The sequence below is a fragment of the Cynocephalus volans genome, chromosome 12 (genome assembly GCF_027409185.1).
Source record: "Cynocephalus volans isolate mCynVol1 chromosome 12, mCynVol1.pri, whole genome shotgun sequence".
In the NCBI taxonomy this organism is placed as follows: domain Eukaryota; kingdom Metazoa; phylum Chordata; class Mammalia; order Dermoptera; family Cynocephalidae; genus Cynocephalus; species Cynocephalus volans.
The window spans coordinates 44,712,994-44,725,773 of NC_084471.1; the positions used below are offsets into that span (position 1 = coordinate 44,712,994).

The 12,780-nt window shown below is 37.8% G+C and overlaps 1 protein-coding gene across 1 annotated transcript in view; it reads left to right on the forward strand.

Moving 5' to 3' along the window:
• E2F7 (E2F transcription factor 7) overlaps positions 1-1,083 on the forward strand; it is a 35,097-nt gene extending 34,014 nt beyond the window's left edge. Inside the window, exon 12 of the mRNA XM_063076394.1 lies at positions 913-1,083. Coding sequence (XP_062932464.1) covers positions 913-1,083 — 171 coding nt within the window. The remainder of the gene's footprint in view (positions 1-912) is intronic.
• Positions 1,084-12,780: the final 11,697 nt, after the last annotated feature.

Genomic DNA, 12,780 nt, shown 5'->3' on the forward strand with positions numbered 1-12,780 from the left:
GAACATTTTGAAGTACACTCAAATATATACACACATAAACACACACACACACTCACAAAAGATATAAAAAGTACATACATAAAGGTATATAATCAATATAACTTAATCAGTACTGCATTCGTCCCCCAAACTCCATCTATAGTTCTGTCAATAAATGTTTGTTGAATTCTGGTGATACATTAGGCATTGTTTAGTGTGATTACTTACTGTCCCAGAGAAAGAATTATGTTTGGCCAAAAACATTTTAGACAAGTTATTCAGAGGCTCAAAAGTTCACTAGACATTGAAATAAAAATGTTAGTTTTTAAACAAGATGATTACAGCTTAAGGTACGCTTTTTGATCACTAGTTATGTGCCATGCAGTGAAGATATAGCAGTAAACAGGATAATGGTTCCTGTCAATTTAGAGCACCTAAGGGGATAAATATTTAACATTTAACATGAGGGGATAAACATTAGCAAGTAAACAAAAAGAGCCAACACACATACACTTACTATTTGCCTCACATGCTCTGAAGCGTTTTACAAATATTGTCTCGTTTAATTCTCACCACCCTGTGAAGTCAGTACTTTTCTCCTCCCCATTGCATGGAGGAAGAAACTGATGGACAGATTGGTTAAGTAATTTGCCCAAAGTCACACAGCTAGTGATGACAGAGCCCAGAAACTGGCTTCAGGTGCCACTCTTGTAAACTCTTTGGTAGGCTGCCTTTCTGCACCCAGAATAAATATGAATTTACTTTGCAGTTGGGATAGAGTTGTGAAAGGGGTCATCGGGATGAGTGTGGTAGAAAAGCTAAGAGGCGGGAACACCTGCATAGGGATCATAGTGACACAGGTCAGGAAAGGGCTTCCAGTTCAGAGATTGCAAACAATTTGACTTCACTCGTTTTTCTTTTTTTTTTTTTCAGTCACCAGTTCCAGTGACCCCCAAGAGCATCCGATGCGCACATCGTGAAACATTTTTCAAGACACCTGGCAGTGTCAGAGACCCTGTCCTTAGAAGAAGAGAAAGGAATCAGTCACGAAACACCAGCTCAGCCCAGAGGAGGCTAGAAATCCCCAGCAGTGGGGCTGACTAACCTGATGCTTTGCCAGGTGGGGGTGGGATCAAGCCTCCTGAATTCCCCTGTGTTGCAGGCCATGTTCTAAGTAGAATGCAAACCATCTGGTCGTCAGCACGCGTCCTTCCTCTCTCTTTCATCCACTGGTTCTGTTAACTTCCCACCATCATGAATATCTATTCTCCTAAAGTAGTTATTATTAATTATGTATTTAATACCAGGTAGAGTTCAGACTCTGCATGGTGTCTCAGTGAAAGCACCGACTGACTTTCGTGGTTTTGATTCAAGAATCATCTTATTGCTGGAAGTAGATCTGAACAGGCTGCTGGAGCCTGGTGGTTTTTCTAAAGGAGGGGGCTGTCTAGCACTTAACTAGGGTAAGCATTCCTGACACGTATTTCCACTTGCCCTGTGTAAATCTGTGGTGAGAGAAACTTCCTTTCTGCAGTTTAAAAAAGCTACTGCTTCCTTAGGCTTCATTGGGAAGCCACCTTCAGTTGTGAATCCTATGGTCTTATTTATTTTGTTCCTGAAATGGGATTTAGTGCAAAAAGTTTACAGCTACAGCCTAACACATATTTTTCAGGGTATGACGACTTGAATGTTTGTACTTTTTTTTTTTTTTATAATTTGCCCTGCACTTATTCTACAACCTAGTAATAATGTGGATAAATGTATATACATGGCAAATGTCAAGACCAAAATAACTGTGAATGACACACCTTGCTATAAATGAACTGTGCTAACCTTATCTGTGGGCATGAGAACTAAGAAGAACTCTAGCAGCTTATTAGCTGCTTCTCAAATAACAGTGTAAACAATGAGGTTTTACTGTTTGTTTATAAAAATCCTACTGAGTTGTTTCTTTCACTACATGCCCTGTGTTTTTTATTTAAATGTTAACTATAGGGTACCAGGTATGGATGCCTTCTAACAATTGCTATTTATAAAATAAAACAGGATGGTAGAAATTATATGGAAATTTGGAACCTGGATGAGACCTTTTGGTTGAATTCTGAAGAGTAATGGTGTAGAAATTGACATCAGGCAATAGGTGATTCTTTTATTTTTATTTTACTTCTTCATGTTTGGAAGGGTAAGAGGGAAAATGGACACATTGTGTTCCATATCCAAGAGTATTCAAACCAGACTTATATGGTACTTCTGAAAAATAAGAAAGGTAAGTACAGGGGTTCATTTTTCTAGCAGATACAATTCTAGAAACTATCATGCAATATCCCTTTGTTACTTTTAGGGATACCTTAAATAGCAAACTAGTTCTTTGTATTCCTAGATTTATTGATATTTACCTCTTGTCTGTTCAGAGTAAGTGACTTTCTTCCTTCCTATTTCCGTCTTCCTTTTCTTCTCTCTCTCTCTCTCTCTCTCTCTCTCTCTCTCTCTCAACTTCTATCTTAGATTTAGAATTTTGACATAGTGTTTTATTTTATTTTTATTTTTGGACCCAGTAAAATATTATATGAAAAGATAAAAATAATAATTTAAGAGACTCTGGGAGTCTGAGTAAAGTAGCTTTATATTAACTACAGGATAATATTAGCCTTATTACCCCCACAAGATTTTGAAAACTTGAGGTAGGTAGTCAGATTAAATAAATTTGCTACTTACGTAAAATTTTATCAACACTAAACTTTTAAAGTTTATAACATGGTATTTTTTCCCTTTTTTACAAGCTAGAGTTAGATTAAAAATGTTGTTTTGGTCGTCAACAATTGCATGATAATGACTACCCTGAACTAAGACTGATGTGTTCCCAATAGAAATATGCCTTTTTCAGGTAGATTGCAGGATACTCAGCATATAAATCTATTCAGGGTATGTGCATTTTAAATCTACCATGCTTAAGAATTTCCACCAGATATTTTCACAGAGACATCTTCATTTAGATGGAAACACAAACTGGTTTCCCCTGACTGTTCCTGGATATTCTTCATTTATTTTAACTTTTTTGCTATCCTTTTTTATTACTGTTATTATTATGCTGTTTGTGATGTGACCATATTCACTTCAGTGAATTCATGGTTCTTGAGGGGTGTTAAGAAGCAATCCCATAAATGAGAATATTATGACTTTATGACCATACTTAGCAATAGAAAACTAAGGAAAAATTACCTTTGTATTCAGTACCCACTTCTCAACATGGCTTTATGATATGTAAAAGTAAAATAATAACGCAGTGGTTGTGTCTGTCAGGAAAATGAATCTTTCTTACAGAACAGCTGATGTTAGTAAAGTTGCTGAGCTACACTTGGATATTTTGGGTAGTGAAGAAGCAATGGCAATCTTGAGTCTATCATTGTATAATTTAGTAAAAGAAAAAAATAATTGTTGGTGATCCTGGTAAGGAAATGCATCTTTGAGTTGGCACTGAGGGCGTGTGTGCCCTACACTGTCCAGGGTTTATGAAACCTTTTCATTCTGGTACAAGAGTTGGGGGTATAACTTTTATACTTGAATCTACCTACCAAGTTTACATTTCTCAATTCTTTTTTATAAGGTGCTATTTCTGTATTTAAATAACTTTTTTTTAATGTAAAGCTGCTTTCTGCTTATCTTATTGCACTGCTAGTTTGATGTAGGTATTAATTTTATTGTGGCTTCCTGCTTTTGTTTTCATATTATTTAGCTCCATTCTTTTTCCTAACGGCTATATTATCTATAGCTATCTACTTGTAACTTTACTACATGTAAACTGATTTTTTTTTTTAGAAAAATATTAAGCTTTATAAAATAGCAATAAAAATTAATTCATTTGGTAAGAAATACGGGTTGTATTTTGTGGTAGGCTTTCTTCGCATACTGTTCAGTAAAACCATGAACAGTTGCAATATGGCCAACCAGGCCCTCAGAAACCCAAGTCAGATATTTGTGCTGAGCCCTTCCAGTGGTTCCCAAATGCCAGAACTTCCTGCATCAGAGTTACATTGGAGCTTGGGAGGGTTGTCGGACCATGCTATTGAGCTTCTGATTTCTACTAAGTCCGAATCACTGGAACTTCCAGATGATTCTGATGCTTATCCAATATAGGAATCACAGGTGAATGCAGACCACCTCCCTGACTTCTCACGGTATCCTAAAGGTTAAATGCATCTCAATCTAGCAAGTACTCACTTTTAATTCAAAGCCAAATTCTCTTGTTAACCCTCACTTTTAAAATTAACCTCCAAGCAGACTTAATCTGACTTCCCCCAGCTCTTTAAAGCTCCAGAGAGTCATCAGTGTTGTGTTGTCAGTCTCGACTACTAAATTGTGAGGTGGGACTGGCAGATGTTTGAGCTGATTTACACAGACAATTCTTCAGAGGCCTCGTCTTTGGAACATTTACCTGAACTTCCTGTGATGTGATGCGGGCAGTACACTTTCCTCCAGCTGCTGCTCTCCCCCAGCCTCTGGTTTTCCTGCCGTCCACTTCACATAGACTCTTAGGCAGGATTTGAATGGTGCCAGGCTCACTCTATCTCCCATTAGCCCATATCCAGGGCCCTTTGCCCTGATTCTAGGAGAGAAGACAGGGCCAAACTCACAGGAGCCTCTCCCTCCTTCCACTGCCAAAGCTGCTGGCCACACATCTCCCATAGATCCCCCAGGCGAGCCAGAAACTGGAACACAAACCTCTGCAGGAAAGGTGAGGCCAGCAACACCCTAAATGCCTCCCCTTGGTGGCTCTTGCGTGGCAGAGGTAAGGAATCACAGCGTAACTCAACAAAGAAATCCTCACTAAATCCATTTCTATTTCCATTCCCTCAACATTTCATGGCCTTCTTGGGTGAAGGGATTCAATAGTTGTGAACTAGTTTTGCAAAAAACCTCTAACAATTTTGCAGAGCCCAGCACCTTTAGAATACAGCTATTCCCATAACAGTGCTGCAGCCAAGATCACCATTTAACATCCTGTTACAATAGTTATAAAGCTCCTACTGTCCAGGATTTGCATTTTTCTAGATGACTGTTACGACACTTAATATTTCATACTTAGCAATGAAATTTGTGATAGCTACTAATTTGTTTTTAGTGTTGAGATCCGTCTGATTAATGTCCTTTCTGACCTGAAAATGCCTCTGAAATTTAGAAATCATACCTAAAGCTAGAATGGTTTTCTTCTTTTTATTCTCTCACATCTGGGGGCTTTTTTTATAGATAGCCCACTGGTAGTTTCAGTCTGATCAGCTCTTCTGTACAAGCATCCACCCAGCTGTGCTCTGAAAGACGGCTGTCAATGAACATTGAGTGCAAAAAAAGTGGGCAACACTGGTAAAGCAAAACTAAACATTTTTTGTTTTGTTTTTACTACAGGATTTATTAGAGACTTAAATTCAACAAGAAGAAATATTGTATATGAGTATGTATTTTTATAAAACTGGTTGGATTGTTGTTTTAAAAACGGGACTTTTTTTTTTTTTTTTTCTTTTTAAATCTTCAGTTTCTTTAAAAGTTTTAAACAAACTCTTGTGTCTGTGTCGAGGGCTGACTTTCAATAGATCGCAGCGAGGGAACTGCTCTGCTACCTATGAAACCTTGACCCAGAAGCAGGTCATCTATGAATGGCTTAGCACCAGATTCCCCACGAACACGTGCATTGCATGATAGGCAGTAGGGAACATTTTTTTTTTTAGAGTATCTTACAAGACTAGCAGAAGCTACTTGGGAAAGCTATATAAATTAACCCTCCAAACAGTCCTCTTCAACGTTCTTACTCTTAAGTGAAAAGAAAAAGGATTAGTTGAGATTAGCTTCTTAAAGACAGAAGCCATAGTTGATTTCTGTCTATTCACAGCACTCACCACAAAATGTGCACCCAACCAAAAATTGGGGGTGGAATATTGGATGGGTGAGTTACCACACAGTTTTTTAAAAAACAAAAAGCCTTAGAGGGCTTTTTTATTGCCTGGTTCCAGGTACATAATAACTATCTGGTAAATAATTGTGGTATAGCTTGTTTTATTTTTTTAATTTTTTAATTTTTTTTTTAGTTTAGAAGAATGGCCTCTATGGTGCCACCCATGTTTATAAAACAAATGAAATCATGATAATCCTGCATTTAGACTTTTCAGTGGCATCCCATGCCACATTTTCCTGACTCTTCTGCATGCTTTTCCAGTCCCTCAGTCTGGTTCCAACTCGCCTTGCCCACTGTGCAAGGTGTTGTCTATTGACCCTCGACAATCATTTCCACTCCCCTTCTAAGTTCTCTTTATCATAGAGGCTGGAAGCCTGGACACTACATTTCCCAGATTCCCTTGCTACCAGGTTCTAAATGTGATTTTGTCAGTCAGATACACTCATGCAAGATTTAGTAGATAGAAAGGAAGCTGAGGCTGTTCTTCCTGTTACAGTAAAAGCAATCCATGCACAGACTGCAGCAGACTCGGTTTTTGCAGCAGCCATACTTTACTATCTACTGTAGTCCAGGACTGTGCACCAGCTGGCATATTGACAGTGGTCTCATACTTCCTGCTAGAAATACCTAGACTGTTTTCTAATTTCCACATGGAACCCAGCAGTCCTATCTCCCACCTCTCCTTCCTCCTCCTCCACCCATCCTCTGTCAGTCACTTCCCCCTCAGTGCTCACTTTCTTCATATTCCTGATGCAACCATGTCATTGCCCCAGCCATTCTCTCTTCCTAAGAGGTCCTCCTCCCACTCCTATTTCTCTTTCTCTATCAGGCTATCTCATAGGCATCTTCCAAAACCCGGTTCAAATTTGCCTCTCAGAAAGTTGTTTCCCCACCATACTGTGAGAACCTCCAAGGCAAGAATTGAGTTTTTTCACCTAGGGCCATATTATTGTGCTCAGTGAGTATATGAACAAATGATCGACCAAGCTGAAGAAGGATCCATAGCAGTGCACCCTGAGTTATCAGGGTAGCTGTAGCCTAATAAACAATGGCCCCACGAAAACAGTGAGCATAATGAACAGCAGCTTCTCACCGGAATCAAATATTTCATGCACAGCCCTATCCCACCAAAGTCATGCTAACCATTTACTCAGTAAACTTTTACTGTCCTATGCAAACAGAAGTAGTGTGGCGTGCGGGGGGCATTCCACCCGCTTTTTCTCCCTTTAATAATAGTAGAGAATTATAGAAATTCATTGCCCGAAAGAACCTTGAAAATTACCTTATTTGTGCACCAATTTTACAGAGAAGGAAATAGAAACAAGGAGTTTAGTGATTTGTTCTGAACTGCACAGTAATTTATCCACAGAGCTGAGACCAGAACACATGACTCCCAATATCCCAGCCCAACACATTCTATGCCACATCACTTATAAAACCTAAGGCAAATTGTTTTCACAAAATGTTGAAGGCATAGTCCATACAAACCTATCTAATACTTTACCTACACAATTTTCCAGTTCTATGAATTGTATAGAACACAAACTTGGGTGCACAGAAAGTTGTAACTTTAATTTGCCAGCAGTCCTCTCCACACAATAATGCAAAACTATAAAAATGACCATGCAAACTGAAAGTGTGCAAAGCAATCTTAACACTTGAACTGGGTTTTGGAAGATGCATGTGAGATCACCAGGTAGAGAACGAGAAATGGGGTGAGAGAAGGATATTTTAGGCTAAGGGAGTGATCAGTGCAAAGGCATGGATGTACAACCACAATTGTTCTGTGACCTTTAAATATTTTTATTGAAACATTAGAAACTCTCTTAACATTGGCTATAAATATTTAGGGAAATGAAAAAACATCAATACTAGTATTTATTTAGTATATAATTTAAAATATTAGAAACATTGGAATTAAAGTGTTTCATTTCTTTGTAAAACACATACCAAGGGTAGTCTGAAGAGTACTTGTCTTCTCATTGTGTAACTCACAATAGGTACTGAGCATCTTTTCTGTGTCTTGGTGAATTATACTCCTTTCTAAGTTTGGATCAGCTTCCAACATTTTATTCTTTGTACTTTTGATTCCATAAGATATCTCCAAGAATTCATTTAATGTGTAGTTTCTGCAGGCATCACTTCCTCTGGGCTGTCTTCATCTGTTTCTTTGTAACCCTTTCTTCACTCAGGTTGGTAAGTTCACCTTCAGTAAGTTCCTCTGCCCGTGTATCTAGAGCCTCTCAGATGGTAGCAGTGTCAATATCCCCACTCTCAGTGATTTCTTCTCTACCTACATTTATGCTCCATTCCAATTTCACTTCCAACATCATCACTTTCTGTTTTTTTGCTTCACATTCATCTTTCTTGGTCAATTCTCTCTTTAGATTGCTCATCCTATTAAAATATCATGTCTCTTTATCACTGGGAGATGTGATAAAGGCAACGTGACTCCATGCTTTGCTGCCTGCGTGAACGCTCAGACTTTGGGCATGAACAACAGACTTTGAAAGAAGTGACGTGATTGGTCATTGGTTATGATGGGTATCTGATACTTACGTAGTGACTTGTGGACAGAAGCAGCAGAGTTTGGACTTTATGCAATTACTCACAGTAACTGAAATTTGAACCATGTTATTGGAGGACCAGTGTTATCTAACTAAACCACAATAACCGACATGCATGTGTATCAGAACCAGCAAAGCACAGGCTGCCTGTATATATTCTGTGATTGAAATTAATTTCTATTTTAAGTCTTCATTCTACCTGTGGCAGAAGTTAAACTCAGTCAAATCAGATTAACATCAGTCAGTTCAGTTCCCACTCCACACACACACACACACACACACACACACACACACACACACACTCCCTGTTACTCTCTAGAAGCAGCTGGAGTACTTTTAGTGGCAAGTATTTAAAAACATAATTCAAACAGGCTTAAACAATCAAGGGCCTTGTTGACTCACATCACTAAAAGCACAGAGGTAGGATAAGGACTCCAGCTCATTTTCGCTCCAATTCCTTTGGTTTTGTCTTACTCTGTATGTCCGTTTTATCCACAGGCTGCAGCAATTACAGTCCCACACAAGTCAAGTTCAATGGGAGAGAAAAAACAACTCTTTGGAAGTCCTTCCAGAAGAGTAAGAAAGAACTTTCTCAGAATCCCCCAGAAAATCTCTCCTCAGTTCTCATTGGCCCAAATTGGGTTACATGTCCATTTCTAGACCAGTTAGATCTAGATAGATCTTTATGGAATAAAGATAATCCTAAAGATAAAGATAATTAAAGACCTATCCTTGGACCTGACTCACGTGAGGTCTGGGGGGGTGGGGGACTTGACACCCGAAAAACGTTTAGGTTCTGTTAGAATGGAAAAAGCAGGACGTGGATGCTGGCTGCAACAGCAGTTTCAATACAGCCCTACCTCCTTCCTGCACTCACACAACATCGAGCCAGGGGGAAGGACTAACTGGTTCTCGGTCCTTATCTGTTCAATTGTCATCAGCTGAGATGTACAATTTCCCTTCGGGTCTTTGGTTCCTATTATCCCTTTTGACATCACTGTGACTTCCTCAGACTCCAAGTCCACCCCCCGGAACCCCCTGCTGGGCGCTCCTGATCCAAACACGAGGCTTCTCCGGATCTGCTGGCTCTCAGTCCCACATTCACCATGCGACCCAAAGCCCCTAGAAAAACTTTCTACTGCTTTATGAGGGTCCAACGCAAGTCTCAGGAAGCTGTCTCTGGTTCTCTCTACAAAGAAAATTGTTTCAGGTAAGACTGGACCACAGTCTCAGTTCCTGTGATTATCTGGCCCTTTGGAGCCTCCATTTATAAAGTGTCACCTTAGTGTGTAAAAGCAATTAGGTTTTTCAACCTGGCAAGGCCACTCTGGTGAAGCATTTCAATAATTTTGAGAGCATAAATGTTAAAGAAACTCCTGTACACAAAGAGACATATATATATGTGTTTATTATACTATTGTTTGTAACAGTAAAAAGCTATAAACAACCTAAAGTTTCAACAAAATGGATAAATAAGTTGTTATCTATTCATTTAGTATTCTACGATGGCATAGTTGAAATGAAATAACTAGATCTATATGCAGCAACGTGGATATGTCTAAAATATAGAATGTTGAGTAGAAAAAGTAAGTTGTAAAAAGATATGTGACACGAACAATACACACTAGCATCAGAATAGGGTTACTTTTAGAAAGGAGGGGGTTTAAAAAGGGAATGGGATGGGGTTAATGAGGGGGCTTCAACTGTATCTACAATATTTTGAGAATATAATATAATTCTTTTTTAACAAAAGGGTCTGAACTTTGGAATATAAATCCTTGTGTCTTTGTTATATTAATCTCTGTACTTTTTTGTATGTTGAAAATATTTTGTAAAATTAAAATAAATATTTTTAACATAACTTTAGAAAATTATAACCATCTGTTTACTATAAATCAATGGTTCCTAGATTTGGGGTTTCCACAGGTATAGTAGGTTATAATAGTGGACTGAATATCTGCTGCTTCTCCTTGGGGGAAGTTTGTATATCCTCACCATGTTGAACTCAGCAAAGGCCAAAAACTTGATTTTTCTAAAGAGATGTAGACAGAAGTGATGTGTATCCCCTTAAAGCAGAAGCTGTGAGAGACCACTTATAGCATTCTATGTCTGTCCCAGCTGGGGCCTGCTCTGTCACTGTCTTGGGCAAGGAGCAGAGGCATAGCCAACCTGCAATGAACATGTAGCGTGAGCGGAAATAAAACTTGCTTTCAAGTCACTGAGATTTGGGGTTGTTTGCTACCACAGCCTAATTTAGGCTATCCTGATTGGCACAATTTAAAAAGCATAATAATGGAACCAATATAGCATAGCCAACATGTGATAAAAGAAAATCGAGGCTTTCAGAATCACTATTAACATCTCCTAGCACCATCATTTGGGGTGGGGGGTACAAAAGACATGATAGCAAAATAAGGAAGTTATTTAAACAGTAAATCCAATACTGAAAACTTAACTAGGACCCCTACCACCACAACCCCATTTGGCATCAGACTTATGGAAAGCTTCCTCATAGAAAGGCTTTCAGGATAAACCAGTGATTTCAATCTAGGGTATGCAAAAACCTTTCAAAGGCTAGATACATTAAAACAATTTTAAGGGAATCTGTTTTCATTATATCTTCAAATTCCATTTATATTTATTTCTAAAATTTATTTGCCCAGGTAATCTCTGCTCAACTGTTAAACTAGTTCTATGTTCCCAGCTCCCCTTTCTCTAAGTTCTTTCTTCCACTACAAAAGAAGAGCTTACCTCCCTTGCAATTGAAGGTTACAAAGGTGCATTCTCTGGGGTGTAAAATCTCTGAAACATTCATCACAGGGATGATATGAAATATTGGTATCTGTGCTGAGAGAGTAAATAAATGATTCTAATGACTAGGTACCAAACACTTTTGCAGGTCCAATGGTTTCCAATTCTTTTGCTGTCAACAACCTTAAGGCAAAACTTAGTCCAGATGTCCAGTGATTATTAAAAAAGGAAAATTATTAAAAATATACAAAGTCATTTTGGGCAAGTGACTCTGAAATTGTTCAAAAAATTGAGTTAACATTGCCTAGTAAAACTTCTTGTATTCCCAGTCCTTATTTCTGTGAATAAAATTTCTTGAGGTTTACAACCAAACAAAATGATAAATATAAATGGTATTGATGATGACCCTTGTCTCATTCTACAATAATTAATATTCATCTTGGATATGTAAACTAATTTTTTAAAAGCTTCATCAGTCTAAGGGATAGATTTCCAAATAAAGCAAGCATAACTTTTTAATGTTTAATAATTATTGATCAACATTTTTAAAATATGTTTTTGATCAATTGTGTACTAAAAAATATGTAGGTAACTAAAGGCTTATAGTCACATAAAAATTTTATAATTTAAATTTATAATTTATTTTTGTTACAAAGAAATATATATAATATGTTATAGATACCTCGTATTATACAGTATATATAAGATTATATATTAAGAACATATATGTGTGTGTATAAAACATTATAGTATAAGTCTGTTGGGGAAGTGGAATTCAAATACAAGTTTAAGGAGGAAAGGGAATTATGTGACAATTACTCATTGAAAATAGCCATGTCATTGTAAAATAGCTGATGGTGTATATCAAATCCCTATGGTATTTAGGTTTCATTGTATACATTTAAAAGTGATATAGCAGTTTTATTTTTAAATGCCAACATTCACAAACCACAAGAGATTATATTTCTTACATCCATTTAAACTCATAATTAAAATTTTTACATACCAACATAAAATGTGCCAGAATTTTTCAAAATTAGTCTCAGGGGTACACGAGCAAAAAACCGTTTGAAGATTCCTACCTTATTCCTCAGAGATGGAGCCTCTCATGCCCGCCCTCATCCTTCAGCTCCCTGTAGGCTCCCAGCATTGTCCACATGGTGGCAATAGTGTCTCTGCAGCATGACGGATTTCTAACCCATTCCTGTATTTCATTTGCAATCAACTTGTTAAATAAACAGTTTACATTTCCCTCACATTACAACAAATGTCCACTATGACTTACCACTGCTGAATTTCAAAATATTTCATTTCATTTTCCAGTCATGTAACCAATAAGCTATAGCTATAAATCAGAGCTATATAAGTTTCTTTTCACCCACCTGGGAATGACCTAGACATTAAATTCATTTTTTACACTCTGCTGCTTTTCTCCTCCGCACTGCTTACAAAGTCTCTGTCCATCCCACCCCCAGCTTCAGTTGCTAAGCAACTAAAAGAACTTTGTTGCTTCTGTACTCTAATCATTAACCACCCTCA